The sequence below is a fragment of the Camarhynchus parvulus genome, chromosome 4 (assembly GCF_901933205.1).
Source record: "Camarhynchus parvulus chromosome 4, STF_HiC, whole genome shotgun sequence".
NCBI classification, from domain to species: Eukaryota; Metazoa; Chordata; class Aves; order Passeriformes; family Thraupidae; genus Camarhynchus; species Camarhynchus parvulus.
Window position 1 is genome coordinate 9,273,839 of NC_044574.1, and position 18,608 is coordinate 9,292,446.

General features: G+C 41.6%; 2 protein-coding genes across 4 annotated transcripts in view; one reads left to right on the plus strand and one right to left on the minus strand.

Moving 5' to 3' along the window:
- Positions 1-9,566, minus strand: part of ZFYVE28 (zinc finger FYVE-type containing 28) — a 146,170-nt gene extending 136,604 nt beyond the window's left edge. For all 3 annotated transcript variants that reach the window (XM_030947290.1, XM_030947288.1, XM_030947291.1), the window contains exon 1: positions 9,308-9,566. In XM_030947290.1, the coding sequence (XP_030803150.1) occupies positions 9,308-9,346 (39 nt within the window). In that variant the 5' untranslated portion in view covers positions 9,347-9,566. The remainder of the gene's footprint in view (positions 1-9,307) is intronic.
- A 602-nt stretch (positions 9,567-10,168) lies between these two features.
- CFAP99 (cilia and flagella associated protein 99) overlaps positions 10,169-18,608 on the plus strand; it is a 52,873-nt gene continuing 44,433 nt past the window's right edge. Inside the window, exons 1-2 of the mRNA XM_030948037.1 lie at positions 10,169-10,262; positions 12,919-13,046. Of these exons, the coding sequence (XP_030803897.1) occupies positions 10,169-10,262; positions 12,919-13,046 (222 nt within the window). The remainder of the gene's footprint in view (positions 10,263-12,918; positions 13,047-18,608) is intronic.

The following is an 18,608-nucleotide window of genomic DNA, read 5'->3' on the forward strand; positions in this document are numbered from 1 at the left end:
CACTACTATCAGGTCTAGTATTTGTCAAGTATCCTGACTGAAATCAAGAAGGAAAGAAATTTATAGCAGGTTTGCAATTATGCACAAAACCCTACCAAAAAATCTAGGTGGAAGTAATGTTAGGGAAACAGAAAACACCGCAAGCAGTAAACAGAACTTTTGGACACAAGGGTATGATATAGCCTAGGGGAAAAAATTAGAAAGAAACCAACAACAATTTATAAACCAAGTAACAGCAAAGCAAACAAAAAAACAGCCACAAAAACCAGTCTTACTGAAAATGAGAATACTTGCTGTGGATATAATATTCTCTTCAAACATACTCAGTCAGCTGCTTCAACAAAACCATTAAAAAGGAATTATCAAAATACAATAAAACTACCAAAGATACCCTTTCATAAAATAATTCCAGAACACCTCCACAATAGCTGAAACCAGACTCTCCAACAGGAAGACATCAGTTCTCAACCACTTCAATATAAAGAAAATATTAGCCAAATTAACAATTAACACCAGTGAGCACCTGTCAGTGCACAATAAGCACTTTTTAACATAAGGCCTCTTCCATTATTTCCTGCTGATCATGACATAACTTCCTTATGCTCAACTTTTCACAAAAAAAAAGTAAGATAGCTGTGCAGTGCAGAGAAGATCATTCTCAAAAGAACAGTGCTACCTATGGTCTTGAGAACAAACCTTTAGGTCCAGCCAAACTCTCCACCATGAACGTTCATATCAAAGAGAAACAGACTTAAAGAACAATCACTGCAATCAAAATCACAGCCACACAAACAAGATCTGTGTGTACACTTGCAATAAACACCCATGGCACCACATGTCCTTACCTCGTGTAACCACCACTCATCACCAAGGAACACAGAAAAAGCCAGCTGCCATTCCCACTTCATCTCTTACACCTTGGTGAGGACCTGCAAGACTCCTTAAAATACACAGCAAAATAAATCACAGGTTCCAGATGAGATTTGAAGGCACTTTGCATTTCTGCCTGTTCCTTACATCATATTAACTCTTTCTTATTCTGTAAGGGCTTCCATCCATCCTGCACCATAAAATGACATCAGCTCCATCAAGACATTTTTGTAAGGCTGCTGACTAGACCAGATGTCCTGGTCCAGCTTTACAAAAAATACTTAGAAAATAAACATTAAATATCTAGCAATGCAGACATCCACTCTCTATATAGGCATCTTGAAAATAAAGTAAAAAACAGACAGTGCTTTGAGAGGATTTGGAAGGTTTTACAGGAAGAATGCTGGTATTTTCTCATTTGTATGCTAAGAGCACAAAGACTTCAACAACTGGACCAACACAGAAAGGTAACATTTCTGCCTGGAGATTGCTGCCTACAGAGGGAGAATTAGACAAAGAGACATTACTATGAGAGCCCTCACCATTCGTAAAAAAGTTTATTAGATGACAAACATCCAAAAGCCATTTCTAGACAAACACTCAAGATCCCTTTCAAGCCCAGGTAATTTCTTGGCAGGAAACAATGACCTGAGAAAACTGTGGTTTTGAACACCTGATGAACTTCAGAATGTCAGGAAATGTTTCCTACATTAAAAGGCTACAAAGGAAGGTCAGACTTAGAAGAATGCAAAGCAGAAATGCAGAACACCCTGAGCATCCAGTTAGTTCAGTCACCTATGATGCTCAAAGATCAAAGTGCCCCTTGATGACAGGAATTAACACATTCCAGCATAAACATCACCCTGATTTAAATTAACCTGTGTTCTATTTCAAAATCAAGAGCAGGCATTTTGAAAGAGTACGAGAGTGATCCTCCTTTTTTCCTCTCTCAGAGTATTTTCCTCCATTTCTATGCCAAGTCTTCTCTTCAACTCATCTTCTTCACCTGTCTCCTCCAGTTTCTTTTCCCCCCATCTGCTTCCCTTTCATTCATTCACTCACCAAAATGGTGTACCCAGTACTGATGTGATGCCTACTCTTACATTATTCCTTCTGAATGGTTATCAAGTATGAATAAAGACCCTACAGGAGAAGAAAAACAAGCTTGTGGCCTACCAAGACTAAGCAAAGTGGAGGCACAACTCAGCTCCTGTTTATCAGCTTTTCAGGGCATCTTCTTCCTAAACAGTATCAAAAGCAGTAACAGCAACGGAGGAGAGGGTGGTGAATGTAGAGGGACCAGAGGAAGAACCACCATCTATGGGATCAGGAAGGTGAAAAGGAATTGTCAAGCTAGAGGCCTAAATAGTAATGCAAAAGAGCCACTGACTACTGGAGTGACAGCAGGAAAGCCCTACAGGCTGCAGGGTAGAACAGACAAACAGGATGTTGTCAGTCTGACCCTCGTCATCAAAATAAATAAGAGCAAGCCCTTACAGTCACTCCAGCAAGGCATACTGAGCCAGGAATACATTATAGTTAATTTGTCCAAACATTCTATCTCCCAAAAAAACCTCATTCTTTGCTCCACCCTAAATCTAGACTTCTAGAAAATGCATTACAACTTCTGTCACTCACCTGTTTTCAAGAAGCAGGCAGCTGACATTGCCTCAAAGGAAAAGCAAATCCTAGGTTATTTATTATCTGGTGGACTGAGCTGTCCACCAGAGCCAGGCTCAGTGCTTTGCTTTAGCTGACTTAGGAGCAGCTCGAGCTTGTAGGATTCAAGAGCCTCAGCTAGCAGGGAATGCAGCAGCTCCCCTCCTGAATGCAAGCAGGGGCACATGGCCAAGCATGGCATCATGGCCATGGCACATGGGCCAGTGATCCCAGCTGGTCATTTGAGATACAATGAATAGTTGGAATATTGAGTAAGTTCAAGATGAAAACAAAGACTCAGCTGAGAGCAGGTAAGACAGACTCAAATTTAGCATCATCCTCCAGTAAAACAATCAGGCTGGAGAAACTTGCTCTTTCACAGGCACTGTGAAGGTGGGTCAGTCTATAAAAGTGAGCCAAATAAACATACAGAGCCTTCAATTAATTTATTTTCAACACCATTATTTAAAAATAGTTTTACTGAATTAATTTAAGTCAATGTTGCCGGCACAACTGCCAGGAAAGTAGATCATCATAACTATTAAAGCAGTTAAATGCAGCACATTGACAGCATTTGCACTGTTTATTTTTCAGTTAGTTCAGTAAGAAAATGTTCTACTGTGATCCAGTGCTGAGGATATTCTTAGTGGGAGTTTTTTTGTCATTTCTCTAAAATAACCTAGGACAAATGCATTGGGATTTCTAAGAAGTAATTTTTTTGTAAATTCTGTTAAGTACCATCACATTGTGGGAGGAGAACAACAGAATCTAAACATCCAAATCAGGTTTCCTGGAGAAACACCAGAGGATGAGTCTGCACGACAAGGGACACATTAGGTAACACCACTGTTCTTTTCTTTAGAACATTTAGAAAATGTTCTAAAGAAAATGTTTATTCCACTGGAATCAAACTCAGCTTTAAGCACTGAGAAGCCAGCAGTCATGGAGACCAGAAATATGAATGAATTGAAAAAGTCATTAAAAGAAACAATTTCATGAGCTGTTGAATTATAAAAGCGCAATCTGTAGCTCAACAAACTCCTGTGCTGCAGACTAACAAACTTTTTAAAAGAGCCCAGAAGAAACAGCAGTTTCCATTTGTCTCTTTGTCCCTGGGCATCTGCTGCAGGACAGAGAAAGAGATAACCACCAGACATCACATCAGGCTAGACAGACCTTGGATCTGATATATTATGATTCAGCTCACAGCAATCCACATCAAAAAATAATTTCACAAGGTACAAATACATTTCACACCAGAGTAATTAAAAAAAACCAAGCTATTCTCTTAGACAATTGCAATAGTGGCCTCCTTCCCTTTTTCAGCTACAGGTAAACCAAGGCTAAGAAACAATATGACTGCAGGTACTTGTCTTGATTTAGCTGCAGTGCTACAATACATCAGCAAAGAATTATTAGCTCCCACACTTGTGTTCAAACCACTAGATGGTGCTTCTAAAATGAAGCAATTCAATATGCAAAACTCTGAATAATGCATGATGATTTATAAGTTGCCTTCCTCGGGATTGTTATCAATAACACTGATTAATGTAGTTAAATAGCTGCAGACTCTGATCAGAGAGGGGCAACAAGAATAATTACACAGATAAGTGAGATCAAAGAGCTGATCATTAAAACAGTGACTTTTCAAAAACCCAGTAACAGCTGTTTTCTCAAGGAAGAAAAACTCCTCAATCTTCTGTCTTGCAAAGTCATTAGCTGCTAATATAAATATTACACTAAATAATAAATTTTGTTCACAGACTGCTGTGCCCAAAGGTTTTGAATACTGTATGGCACCAGTCAAATGAAAGTAAGTTATAAATAGCTTTTACCTGTTCTTTCACTGCTCATTCTAAGACATTTTTCCCAAGAATAAACTTGCTCTAATTCTCTTCTGTGAACAGCAAACCTTTCACTTTTAAGATTTGAAAATCATAGCTAAAATAAGATGCTAGCTGCTTTCCATCTATCACTGGGAAATCATCCTTCCTTTTTTATTCACTCCCCCAAACTATTATCAATAGTTGCCTGGCAATTCCAGCAGCTTTGTCCTTTTACATTTCTGACCATTTCCATCCATTTAAATGCTGCTCAAAATAATTCTCTCTCCTCCTGCATCTCATTCAACTGACCCAATTTTAAAAATGCTTTTTGCATTATGTTAAGCACAGTTAACTGTGTACTTTTTTACTACCTTCCATTCTTCTAACGAACTTCTATTCATATTTAAAATCCCTTTTTCTACTTACAATCTTTTCCTACAAAAAATCCTGCAAACATGTTTCTTCTCATACCATTAAAGAAACCAAATCAGCTATTTCCTATTGTATTTCCCATCTTTTACTTTTTGGAGTCCGGTCTGACATTAAGCAACCCTGGCAAGATTACTCTTTGTGAAGTTTTTGATGTTCAACATTCACCCAGGACTTTTTTTTCCTTCCTTTTTCTTTTTTTTTTTTTTTAGCACTTCTCCTTGTGCACAGTAATGTAGAATTTCCTAGAGGTTATTTGGCTATTTTTGAGTTTTGCCACTGGCTCTCACTTTTCTACTTTAAGTAATTGCTCTAGATTCACTAGGCATACTCTCTTCATCTTGCTTGCTTGTTCCAAGATACCCTTTTACTATCTATTAAGCTTTTTCTTAAATTAGCATACCTATCTGCTGTTTCAAGTCCTTTAACAACTATTAGTAGCAACAATTATTACTAACTATGGCTCACTTTCATAGAAATATAGCTAAAAAGAACCTTAAAAATGGTAAGAAAAAGGCACTATGCACAGACATGGAAACAAGCCTTCTCCAAGTATCTGCCATTCCACCTATCCCTAAATGCTATTTCTGCTCACAGAGCACCACATATTAACAGGCAGCAAGGACCTCTTGAAGATGTATCTGCTAATCCAGCTGCAGAAAGTAATTATCAGATTTAAGAAACCCACGAACAGTATTTCAGAACAAACACATGGGAAGAAAGCAACTACAGTTCCCAGCATCTCAAGCACTCTAGGGGGAGAAGATGCTCAGCCTCTGAAGGGTGTGAAAGAGCTGTGCTGAGTACCCACTTGGCAGTAAGTGTTCACTCCCAGCTACAAGTTGGGGCCATTTCCTGAACCCACCTTCACATCCCCATGGGAGTTAGAGAGCCTTTGATTTACAACAGGCACTGAGGGCACAGCTGCACTTCGGTCAGTCTTAGAGGAGGGGGTGTTAAAAACCACACCTGCAAAACCTCCAGACTTCATGCATATTTTGTGAGCATCCTTTAACTGGAACCAGGCATTCACAAAGCAGTAGCTTTACTACCAACAACTACAGATTTGGACTGAAACATAAGAAATTCTTAACTGCTAGAAGTTCACATTTACTATGTGAAAGAAACTAGGAGCAAGAAAATCCAGAGACATAAACACCAAATAAGCAATATTTTTAAAATAAAAATATGAAAAATAAACAGACACTGAAGATGTTTCAGTTTGTTATGTTAAACAGATTAAAAAACATATTCAAGTTGTGGTTAGAGACAGACTTTTTTCTCCCCATCATACACAAAACAGCTCTTTCAAAATATCAATAAACATGAGCTCAATTCAAAGCAGGTACCCCTGTGAGCTAGTTACCCACGCATTTTTCAAGCTAGTCTCCAGATTTAAGCAGCAGCATTCATAGATATTATTCTGAATTCTCTGGACATCAAATGCATTTCAAATCTCTACAAAACCAGCCCAGTTCTGTATTTTGGCTGGACGCTCAGATCTGCCTGGGAGCAGGTTCTGACTGGACACCTGTGGAGTGCTCCAGCAGGTACAAGATAAGAAATTCCCTGAAGTGGCAGGGAACAAATGTTTTATTATATCTGTGCACACAGACAAATATCTTGATTTAGACAGGTTCATTCTTTTGTCTCAGGAAGGTGGTGATGCCTGGGAATCCTGCAGTGTCCTGAGCAGGTCAAACAGAGTAACTATTGTTCCACTGATGTGCTGCAATTCAAGAACACTACTGCTTCAAATCACCCCTCCGCAAAAGTGTTCAGAGGCAAACACCATCCTCTCCCCTCCAAACACTTAAAAAGGCATTGAATCCACAGTCCCCAAAAGCAAAACACATATTACAGACAACACTTTAAAAATTAAACAACAATCGATGTGACACAGGAGGCTGGAAACAAAATCTTGTCTCTGCTCTGTCTCCAACACATCAGTTAAAAGTCTGTCTCCCAGCAGCTCTATAGATCACATCACTGCTATTTATTTCATTCTCTGCTTACCTCCACCATTGGCACTTGATCTGGTTTATCAGAATCTGGCAGATCAGCATACTTGAGGAACAGAGCTGGGCAGGAAGAGCACTGACTGAACAAAGATCCAGGGAAGTCGTGCTGCTCTCGTGACATGCTCCCAACATTAGTCAAGGCTTTCCACTTCCTACACCCACATTTCCTCTGCCATTCTTGCTATGTTCAAACAGAGGCAGCAGTTACCAAGTAAATATCCTTGCCTGGATGCAGGTCCTGCATCTTGCAGTAACTGATGATCACCCCAAGACTTTTGTGAATCCACCTTGTTATGCACTCTGTTCTATTCCATTTCCTTGTCTCCACCATTTAAAACGATTAAGCTGAATTAATTTACATATTTTGGGGCTGTGTTTTTTCAGGGATGAATTATGAAATAGTTCCCCTAGGATTAAGCTAAACCATATATTCAGGTTTCTGAGCAGGCTGTACTATGAATTTGCTGCACTCTGATGTCATCCCACCCCTTGCCTTCAAAAGTACCTCTGAAAAGCCATCAAAGCTCTGGGCCAAACATCCAGTGGTGCCAAAATCTGATGCCTTGCAGAGGTACTATTACATGGAAGTAGGACCTGGAATACTTCAGAAGAAATATTCCCCACCACCAGGAGTAGCAAAACCTACCTGATAAAATGCACCTGGAGCCCATAGTGCCTAACAGAGAGTTACAAGTAACATAAATCCTGAGACCTGAGAGCCCTCACCAGAATAAGTATTAAGTAAAGTCCTCCTCAAAACACATTACATTCAAAACAGACCCTGGAACCCACTGATCTTTTGGGTAGGAATCCTTGCAAATTCCTTTAAGTACAAAAGCAAGAAATAGACAAGGAAAGGTACAGTCTCTACATGTGAGAGCCTCTGTCTCACCCGCTATAAAAGAAGTGCTATTCAAACCTCTGTGTATTTAATGACATGATCCACACCCACTCAACAGCACACCAGGAAAAATGCCTTTTTCTGAAGCTCTTACAATTCACCAGCAACCCATTCTGAATACCAGAACAAAAATGATGTTGCAAGCTACTGAAACTAAGAAAAACTGTTGGCAAAGGTACAAATACACAACAAAAAGCAGTGGTGCTGGTTCTAAACCAACAGCAATAGGTGTTCCTGATTTATGAGGCCCAGTGTCTTGCAACAGGCTTGAAAAGTTCCTTCACCCCAGAGAAGTCCCACAGAACTTTAAGTATACATTGTTTGATACAGACCCTGAATGCCAAACACACACCTAACAACAAAGGCATAGGATATTAAAAAACAAGTTTTATTACAAAAATATAAATCTCCATTAGAAAGAAAAACAAGGTGAAATCTAATGAGTTTTGTTTAAAAAAACAGTGAAAAAGCCATATTCACAAAGATTTCCTCTGCATTTAAGATTAACAGTATTTCTTTTTGTTCAATGACTATTCTTCCCTTAGTTTTTCCCTTGTATAAAACATACAAAAATAAGATAATTCAATTGAAGCTATCTATAACTTATTAGCGTATTTTTGGTTACTAAATCTCTTTATTATCTCCATTGCAGTTATTAGCAGCAATATCTGACAATTATGTGTTCTTCAGCAGTACTCAGGAGTTAGGACTGCATGTAAAATCCATAAAGCCAGCAAAATATGAACTTTTATTTTGCAGCATCACCTCGGCTTTTTTTTTTTTCACTGCAACACACTGGCCATAATTCAGCCAAAAGAACCGAGTACATGGAAGGTTTACAAACTGAGACCCAACACTGACAGTAAAGCATAGGAAAAAACGAATGACAGTGACCAAGAGGAGCCAAAATTAAATCAAACACTTCAGAAAGTGAATAACGATACTGACTGCTGTAATGCCTGGACAAGAAAAAGATGCTATGGATGTTCAAAACCAGTAATGTCCTTGATTTACGAGCCGAACATCACATGCCAGACAAGATCACCCTCCAGACAGTTGTTACTTAACCCGAGCCAGAAGATGATAATTTCATGGCAAAGCAAACTGCGATTCTTGGATTCCTTCCAAGAATTTCAAAGCGAGAAGGGCACAAAACACTCACCTACAGAGCACCTTCCAATAAATCTCCTAACTTACCAAGTTTCCAGGTGCACACACAGAGCGTTAATGGCACAACAGGAGCGCCCGAACATCTCCGGGCTCGGGGCTCGGCGCACCCGCAGCGCAGCCGGGAGCGCTGCCCGGGCACGGCCGCCAGCCCCGCAGCCCCTCGGCGGTGCCGGGCAGAGCCCCGAGCCCGCCCCGGCTCGGAGCAGCCCCGCGGCCGCCGCTCTGCTTTGTCATCCCCCGCCGCAGCGGGCGCCGCGCTCCGGCCGCGGCCGCCGGGACCCGCCGGGCGCCCGCGGGCTCCGCTCGCCCCTCACGGCGCCTCCGGCCGCGGAGCGACCCGCGGCTGCGCGCCCGGCTCCGCCGCCACCGCGTCCCGACTTCAGCCGCGGGGTGACGGTGACCCCGGGCAGCGGCGGCTCCTCGTAACTTGCCTTGGGTTTGTAGAGCCACTTTCGGAACCTGTTCATCATCACCGCGGCCGCTGACACCCCGCTGCCGCCGCCGCTGCCGCCCCGGGAGCTGCCGGCTCCGTACCCGCGCCGCTCACAGGAGCGAGGCGAGCCGTGCCCCTCGCTGGGAGGCTCCGCCGGGTCGCGTTCTCCTCCTGCGCCGCCGCCTGGTCCCGCGGAGCGGCCGCCGGGCGCTCCCGTCAGCGCAGGGACCGTCCGGCGGCTCCGCGCGCTCCGCGCCGCCCCGACCGCCCCCAAAACATTGCGCGGCCGGCGGCAGCGCCGCCCCACCGCGCATGCGCGACACCGCCCCCACGCCCTCCCCTCCCCACCCAATTGGGGGGCGGGCCGGGGTGGGCCGGCGCAGTCGCCCCGCCCACCCGGCTGCTCATTTGCGTAACACGCGCAGGGGGCGGAGAGACTGCGTGCCGCGCAGGCCACGCCCCGGAGACCGCCTTGTTGCAGTGGCTGCCGGGAGTTGTAGTTTTCTGCGGACCGCGCTGCACGCGTCCGCTCGGGAACCGCAGGCTCTACCTGCGCCCGCCAGCGCTGTCCGTGTCCCGGCAACCGGCACGTCGCCGACCGCCGGCTGCCCGTGAGCGGAAACACTGTGGGGGGAGAGGCACTAGCTCCTTGGCAACGGCTGCAAACAACCGCCGCCATCTTGTTTCTCCGCCCGTGTAGTTCCGAGTCCACGGTCGCACCGTTTTGCAACATTGAGGCGGCTCGCAACAGGACTACAGCTCCCAGCAGCCCTCGCGCTCCCTGGCAACGGCGCGCGCGGGGTCTCTGCTCCTGGAGGGACACGGACGGCACGGGCCCGGCGGGAGCGCTGGGAACGGGATGGGGAGCGCCGGGAACAGCCGGGAGCGGCAGCGGCAGCGGCGGGGACAGCCGGGGACGGCAGCGGCAGCGGCGGTGCAAGGCAAATGTGGCCGTACGTGACACCTCCGGAAAGAGCCGGGTGCAATCCCCGATGCGTGCAAGTGGCGGGTGCCACGGGCAGGCTCGTGGCTCCTTCTTCCCTTTATTTTCACACAATCACAGAATCACAGAAGGGTTTGGGTAGGAAGGAACCCTAAAGTTCATCCGTCCCCAGCGCCCCCGCCATGGGCAGGGACACTTCCACTGTCCCAGGTTGCTCGAAGCCCCATCCAGCCTGGCCTTGGACACTGCCAGGGATGAGGGATGGGGCAGCCACAGATTCTCTGGGCAGCCTGGGCCAGTGCCTCACCACCCTCACAGGGAAGAATTCCTCCTCAATATCTAATCTAAACCTGCTCTCTTTCAGCGTTCATATTTATTAGGTGTTCATAAGTACAATAGGAAACATCAAGGGGCCTGTGTTACGCTGTGGACAGGGTTGCTGGGCTTTGCTCCCTGGAATTTTGCCAGCCTTGGTGTCCATTTGCTAACCCGCCTCGTAAACGTAACACAACCTATTTGCAGAAGGTTTTGTACAATAAGTATTTAATGGTGGAATTCTACAAGATAAGAGATAAAAAATACCATGTCGTGTTAAGGAAAACACTTGCAGTAGGTATGCAAAACATTGAAATACACGAAAATTAAAATTAAGATCCTCAAAGTGAACATTTTCCGTCTGATCTGTCTGGATTTTGCAGGGAGGCTTAGTTCAGCTCTTTTAAAGAAGGACAGCTTACATTAGAGGAAATGCAATCACAGTCTTTCTAGGCTGGGAATGTGGGAGCAGATGTAAAACCTGAAAGAACCTTTCAGGTCATTGAAACCAATTCCTACAATTGTGGCCACTCTTATCCTATGTAATTGCTTTCAAAATATCTCCAAGCTCCACTGTAAAGTAAGGTTATATCAGGTTCTCACCTCTTATAATTGAAATCTACAGCTGATAATGGAAGAAAATTTCTGCCATTTTATACACAGTATAAATTTATGTCATTTTTATAGATAAGAATTGGAGTAGTTTTCTAAATGATTGTGTGAAAATAAGGGTGCATATCATGCCAAAAGCATTTTATTCCTGATGTGTATGTTTTAAAACATTGACAATAATAATAGCAGCTTCTTTCATTAGAAGTGGGGTCCTTTCTATTAAGAACCCCTGTATGTTCAGAGATCTGAAGGCTTTACTACACATCTTGGTTTTCACTTTCCAATTTTGGGGTTTAGTGATTGTTATCTGGGGGGAGGCATGGATATCGGAGCATGAGAGCTCAGATTTCTTACTGGTATGCCAGAAGAAAAACCATTTGTTACTGGCAGAGCTGTTGGAGCCTGAATTATGATTTAGTCTGAAGTACAGAGATATTTCTCCCTTGCTTATCCAAAATCCCTTGTGAGTGTAAGAGCCTTGGCAGGTTCTTACCTGAGAAACAAATGATTCTCAGAGGAGGGGAGTAAGTGATTCCCTTGCACAGTGATGCCTCTTTCTGTATTTGCCATCCCTTGTCATGATCCAACCCTGTTTTGCTGGACTTTTTTTTTATTTGGACATTTTGTCTTGATCATAACAGGCACCTAAATGGCTATATTGAATATAATCACAAACAAACTCTTTTTTTCAGTTCTTCAAGATTAGTAATGAAAAGTGCTATTTAGGCAATTATTGAGAAAGATGGTGCTGAAAGGCAGAGTACAATACAACTGTGTCTGGAAATATTATCCTAATATTTAAAAGCAAGAAATGAATTATGTTTACCACAATGAGAATGAATCATCTGGATCAGGCATTCTTTTCTGACATCAAAATATGATGATATATAGAATACAAGAATTATTTTCAAAATTACATTTTTATTTTCACCATGGAAAGTTACTTTTGCTCTCTTTTTTTCCCATTGCTAAACCAGCTTAATGACTTTCAGGCCTGATAATTGCTGTCATTGCTCCTTCATACACAACAACATGTGTGTGTAGGAACAGATGCATTATAGTTCTTGTCATCTGAACATTAAAATCGAAGTAACAAGTCCTACACATTCTCAGACATATGGGTAAGGCTTCATTTGAGATAGACAAAGTCCAGTCATTTCACAAGCAAAGCATCAAGCATAAATACTGAACTGCTGTGCCTTCAGAAGCCTTGGCAGTGGCCCAGACCACTGAAATGCTGTGATCACGGCCCAGCCTGCTGACCAACAGTCATTGCTTCCTTAGAATTCCTCTCTGTTCCTGTTCTTTTGTTTCTTTTGAAAAACAGACTGTTTACAGCAACATGTGATGAAATTTAACACTAAAATTTTGCTTTCTGATACATCTCACTGGGAAGAGCAGTGTGTTAAGTAGGACCTGTATGCACACAGGCAAAAATCCATGCTTTTTTCTATATTATCTTTAATTCTATTTTGTCAAATAACCTGGTGCTGTAACATTTATCCTTAACATATTTTGAGATTTTTGCAATATGTAATTTTGTCTTCTATTTTCTCAATGTTTGTACTGTATTTTCATTTCTTCTGTCAGCTGTTCTGAGTAACTGTGGTTTTGAAATCTTGACCTAAATGTTCTCTTCTCCATTACTGCAGTGTAACTTCTGTATGAGCCTATCACCACCATGCATTATGCCACAACTGAAGGAGGCACGAAAAAATAATGATTTTCTGTATTTATAGGATTCTCCATGGTGAAGATGGTCAGCCATAGAGAACTTATTGCACTAATAGTGCAACAGCTTAACAAGTTTAACCCTGAAAATCAGAGCTTGGAGGATTTCCTGAATGAAACAGCTATGATGTTGCAGGTATATTAAGTTTTGGTTTATCTTACACAGTTTACTTTGTTACTGTGTGATTTTAAATGCAAAGGTATCTGTTTTCTAACATGTTGTTGTAACTTTTATTGATTTCCCCTACAGTGACATTTTTTGTTAGTGAGTAAAGTCCAAATTTCTTATGGTTATCACCAGAAAACAAGGCAATAAAGATCAGAGGGGTTGAAAAACTGCTTGGGTATCAACAAGAAAAGTGGAAAAAAAAGCAACAACCTTCTAAAATTGATGAGATAGTCATAGGGAAAATTTCTGTTCCACTTCTGACTAAGCTGTTTTGAAGATTCTTGTTCTTTTCTTCCTCCCAAGTAGAAGTTTCTGACAGCACCACCCATTTGTATGGACAAATGCAGTTCAGAAGCTGAGTCACAGGGTCAGGTATTCTTGCTTTGAGGACATAAGTGACCACCAGAACAGTGGGATAGAACAGTGACAATAAATCAGCCAGCAGATTCTAATTTAATACTGCAAGTAACCAGAGCATGATTTTCCCATTTGTGTCTGTTCTGGCTGAAGCAGTTCCCATCCCTTCCTGACCATAGTGTGTCACCTCTCTGTCCTCAGTGTCACCCTGACTTGTGCTGAGGCAGCTGGTGGAGTCAATCAGCTTTAGCAAACCTCTAAGGGAAGCCAGCAATGTTGTTTAGACTGCTATTGTCTGTGTGTGCCATTGTTATCAAATGGCGTTGTTGGGGTCCTGATTCCACACTGCCATGTGGCTCCAGTGCTCATTTCCCCTTCTGACAATAAGGTAGAAACCACTGCTGTGCCAGTCAGACAATCTTTTGCATTGATTTTGCATAAATACAATGACTAAAAGAATATAAAACCATGGAGGTGTGATAAGGAAGCTGGGGCTGAGCAGTGGCTTCACACCCATTCCTTGGGTGCTTGCCTTCTCCAGCAGTTGCCACTCAGGCCCCTTCCTTCCTGCCCTCCTGCCTTGTAGTCCTGGCATAACTCTTTGTGATTCATACTCTGAATTACATCGGGGAACTGATCCAGTTTCAAAATAATCATTTTTCACTGGGCAGAGAGCAGGTAAATCCAGTTACCACTGCTGCCAAAATAAATGCTTATAAAAATGAGTCTTCAGATCATTGTTCTTCTCAGCCCAGGAAAAGTGGTAGAAAGACAAAACTCCAGTAACTCCATTAGAGAAATATGAATCTAAAGTTTCATAATAAACCTTCTCAGAAGGGGAAGGACAAGGAGGATAGCTGAGGCCAAAGGTAAGGCCAAAATCTTTCTCTGGGCTAGTTTTTGGTCACCTACTACACAGGATTTATCAAAGAAAGTAAAAAGTAAGATCTGTGTTTATATAAAATTCAGCTTTGTTTCAGTAGCAAAGAGGTGATTCAAATTCATCATGAAAAACTCACTTCTTTCTTTTCTGTTTCATAAGAGGAATATGATCCTAAAAATACTGTAGCATTTTTGTACACGTGATTTCCAGGCTTGGTAATTTACCAATTAGCCAATATTAACTAACCCGTGCAGAAACTTCCTTCAGTTTGTATCCTGATTAACAGCCTGGCTCTAAACCACAGACTAGATTTATATTTGTTTGTCTCATCCAGCAGCATAACAAATAGCAAAGCTCAGGTTGTCTGACCAAAAAAAAAATCCGAAGAGTCAGATTCCAAGAGATGAAATCTAAGTAATTAAAAGACACAGCTCCATAATTATTTATTTGCTGATTTAGGTGTGCAGTATATCACAGTTGATTTCTCTACAAGTCTTCTGTTCTTTTAAACTCTTTTAATAGTTTTCCATTCCCTTAGAGTGCATTCAGATATTAACACTGTAGGTTTCATTCATGGTGTATATCTTTATTGTATTTGGATGGTTTAGAGTCTTTATATCTTCTAATGTGATATCTGAGGTGTCTTGTTTAGTTCTTTGATAACTTGATGACCTCCATGAAATGTCCTCCTTAGCCTATTGTTCACCTGTCTGGGGATGTTCCTGATGAAAGCAACAATTTTGGGCTAGATTATTTCTCTCAAAATAAAAACACAGTACATCCAAGTCATTCCAGAACAGGGTCAAGGGAGTTCAGTGCCCCATTGGCAGGGGCTGCAGGAGCCACTGTGATGCCAGTCTTGTCAAGTGCCAGATCCTCAAAATAAGAACCTCTGACAGCCACACATTGTCACCTGAACTGCCAGGAGCCAAGGACATTTTGCAGAGCAAAACCTCTGTCAGAATAAAGTAGATTTTAAGAGCAATATGTGTAGGAACTGATTGAAATGAAACAAAATTACTCCTTTGGAAATCTAATAAAGGAAATGAAGAGATGGGCATCCTTGGCTGCTCAGAAATGGGGAAGACATCAGTAAAGAGTAAGAAATGAAATGCAGAATGGAACTGAGTTGTGAAGCATCTTGACAGGCAGCTTTAGTTTAATGTGCTAGAATCAACTGTGAGATGGTAGGTGGAGTAAGTGGGTCAGATCAATGGACTGGCAGGATGAACTTAACAGTAGCATTCCAGATGGTTGGTTTACTGAGATGGGATTGGTTAAACCCACAACAGAGACACTTATTTCAATAAAGCAGAAAATTCTGAGATACTACCTTAGATTTTTAGCTAGGAAGTGATAGGAAAATACTATTTGACATATGCTGTTCAAAAAGAGTGAAGAAGATGTGCACATGAACTGGTGATGATACCCTGGGGAGTAATCTGCATGTAAAATGACCTCTGGAGTTATGGCTTTAACTGACAGGCAGGGTGGCAATAGAACCAATAACTAAGGAAAGAAGAAGCATGAGAGTGCTGAAGCTTTGTCTTTGTACTGTTGAAATGAAACTGACAACAATGAGAAGGAAATGTCCCAGAGAAGGGTCAGCATCCTAGGCTGAAGTTTAGGGCTCTTATTTGTGTACATGATAAATGGGAATATGTTATGAAAGGAAGTTGGATGCAGTGCTACAGGAGGGAGTCTGGAAGGCACAATCTGTCTTGATCCAAATATCCCTGTCAACCATTTACCAACTGCAGGAGACCGTTCTTGTGGGAATCCTTGCAAATTAAAGCCATAAAAATAGCTGGTGAACCAAGGCACAGAAAAAGAAGTGAAAGTGGGCAAACAATTATATTTTAAAGTGAAGGACTTTACAATATGAATGTATAAGAAAAAGAAAGAGGCAAGAAATAAATTGGGTTGAAGCCATCTGGTTGAAAATATACTTGATTTGCAGATGATAGTAAGAAGGAGTTAATAGATTTCCATATTGTATCTTTACTAAGTATACAATCAGTCATTGTTGAATATTCTGATCAAAATCCAACAGGTTTCTTTTGGTTTCACTCTGCTGCTGCAAAGGTGACAACAGTTCAGAGCACAGTCAATCTTCAGCAAAATATTATTTTTTATTTCTAGATGCACATGAGGTTATGTAAATAATTAAAAGTCAAAATACATGATTATGTGAAATAGTATATTTTGGTCTTTCATAAAAACTATGTAGAAATGTTTATATTTTGACAGTGCACAATGGCTGTATTGTAGAGGTTTGGAATACTCTGCTAGCCAAATATTGAGTAGATGGCAGAGAAGGATAAACTGAGTTCTGTTCTATGCTTCATCCTTTTTCTATCTCTGTCCTTTCTCTTGCCCTCAAGTTTACTCGCCCAGGTGTCTTTATTTAACCTGTCCCAGTTCCATCTCTTCAAGTGGTCCCAGTGCTATTGTCCCTGTGCAGCAAGTCCTGCTCACCTCTTTGGTATTGTTCTCTCACCTCAAAGTTCTTGCACATGCAGTTCCAATCTCTACTGTACCTCAGTCAAATGAGAAATCTCTCTCTCTCTCTTTTCAAACTGAAGCCCACAAGAGGCAGAAGCCACAGAAGATAGGTGAGACAGGATCTCTTCTCTCAGTTTGAGCTCCCACACTGAGCCAGCATGGCTTGTCCTGTGTTGTAATGAAAGCTCTGCTTGCCCTGGACTGGCCATGGACACACAGAATCTTCAGGGGAGTTCACTGCTTAAATTCACACAAAACAAATGCAAACGGCTGTTTTTCACTTGTGCATGGATTTTTCGTAAGAAAACCCAAAGGCCAGAGTTTGTAAGGCACTGCTGACCCCTGTGTGCCATTTTGAAAATACATCCCCAACTGTTTCCCTGCATTTGGTTTGAAACTACTCAATATTTCCAAATAGTTAGATAAAAACTTGGAAAAATGACAACTTCCTGCCAAAAATCAGTTACTTCTATGAGGTCATGTGAGCTGCTCTCAACTTGTTCCTCTCAAATAACATGGGAGGTTACCCCTTAACTTCAGCAGAAGCAGAACCAACCTCTTGAATATTATTATTATTTTAACTTCTTAATGCATCTTTATAATTTTATTCAAATGTCTGTTCCATCTTAGCATATTCTCTCAGTGTAGGAAATCTTGTTTCAAGCTTTGAGACAAAAATCCCTTTGGAAAACATTTGGCTGTACACTCTGCTTCTGAATATACTTCCAAAGTTAGCAGCATTACCCTGTACATACCTTGGTGTTCATGAGAAAAGCAGTTTATTTGTAGGAAATGGTGGCATTAGATTCTGCTCTCCAGAGATTTTTTCCTGGCTGTATGTGGGATTTACACAGCCCATTTACAGCAGCCATGGCTGCACACCTAATCCCTGTGTGCTGCTTGAAAGAAGCACCCATCTTGCCCTGCATTTTTGTAATTGAGGTAGATCAAGAAGATACCACATCAAATAACCACTGGGATACATTTTTCACTCATTGCACTTTGCAGCCACTCAGTGTTTCAATATACAAATAGGAAATCAGAAAATTAGTGCCAAAAAAAAGAAAGTGAGGTTAAAGAAAGGTAAACTATTACTGGGACAGAAGTTCAGGTTTGTCTGAACCACTGCATGTATAAAGATAGAATGTTCTTCTGGTGTGATGGAAATGCAAAAACAAATTGCTGAGTGCCAGGGAGCTGTCAGTGTTTAAAACCAAGGTGTCAGGAGAGAACACAATCTCTACAAGGCCACTCAGGAAGCAAGAAAGACACATCCAAATCTCAGTTCCTATCTTCCAACTCCATTTCAGACTTCTGTATAAAAATGGAGTTAGGAAAACTCACTGATTATCATCCTTTTGTTTTAGAGAAAAAGAGATAAAATATGGAAGGATTTTAAATTATTGAATAATGGGAGATTAATAACACAATTTCCTCTAACTAGAAGGTTATGATCAAAATCAGTCTAGAGGTGTTAAACTCCATATATTTTATTTCTGCTACATGTAAACTTTACACCATAAAAGAAATTTCTGTTTATTGTTCTCAGTGAGTGATCAGACTTTATGTTCTTCCTGGAGCTTTGAGTTGTAATTTAGTTATTTACAGTCTTCATGTTTATTGTACTGTAGTTTACAATGTTTCTTACATAATATTGGACTTGTTTTTCATTGCAAATATTTTCAATAAAACCACAGATTCATTAGCAATATGATGGATGACTCCTAGTTGCAAAAACAAACTCTCAGCTTCAATCACAAAGAATCATTCCCTCAAACCTCCTA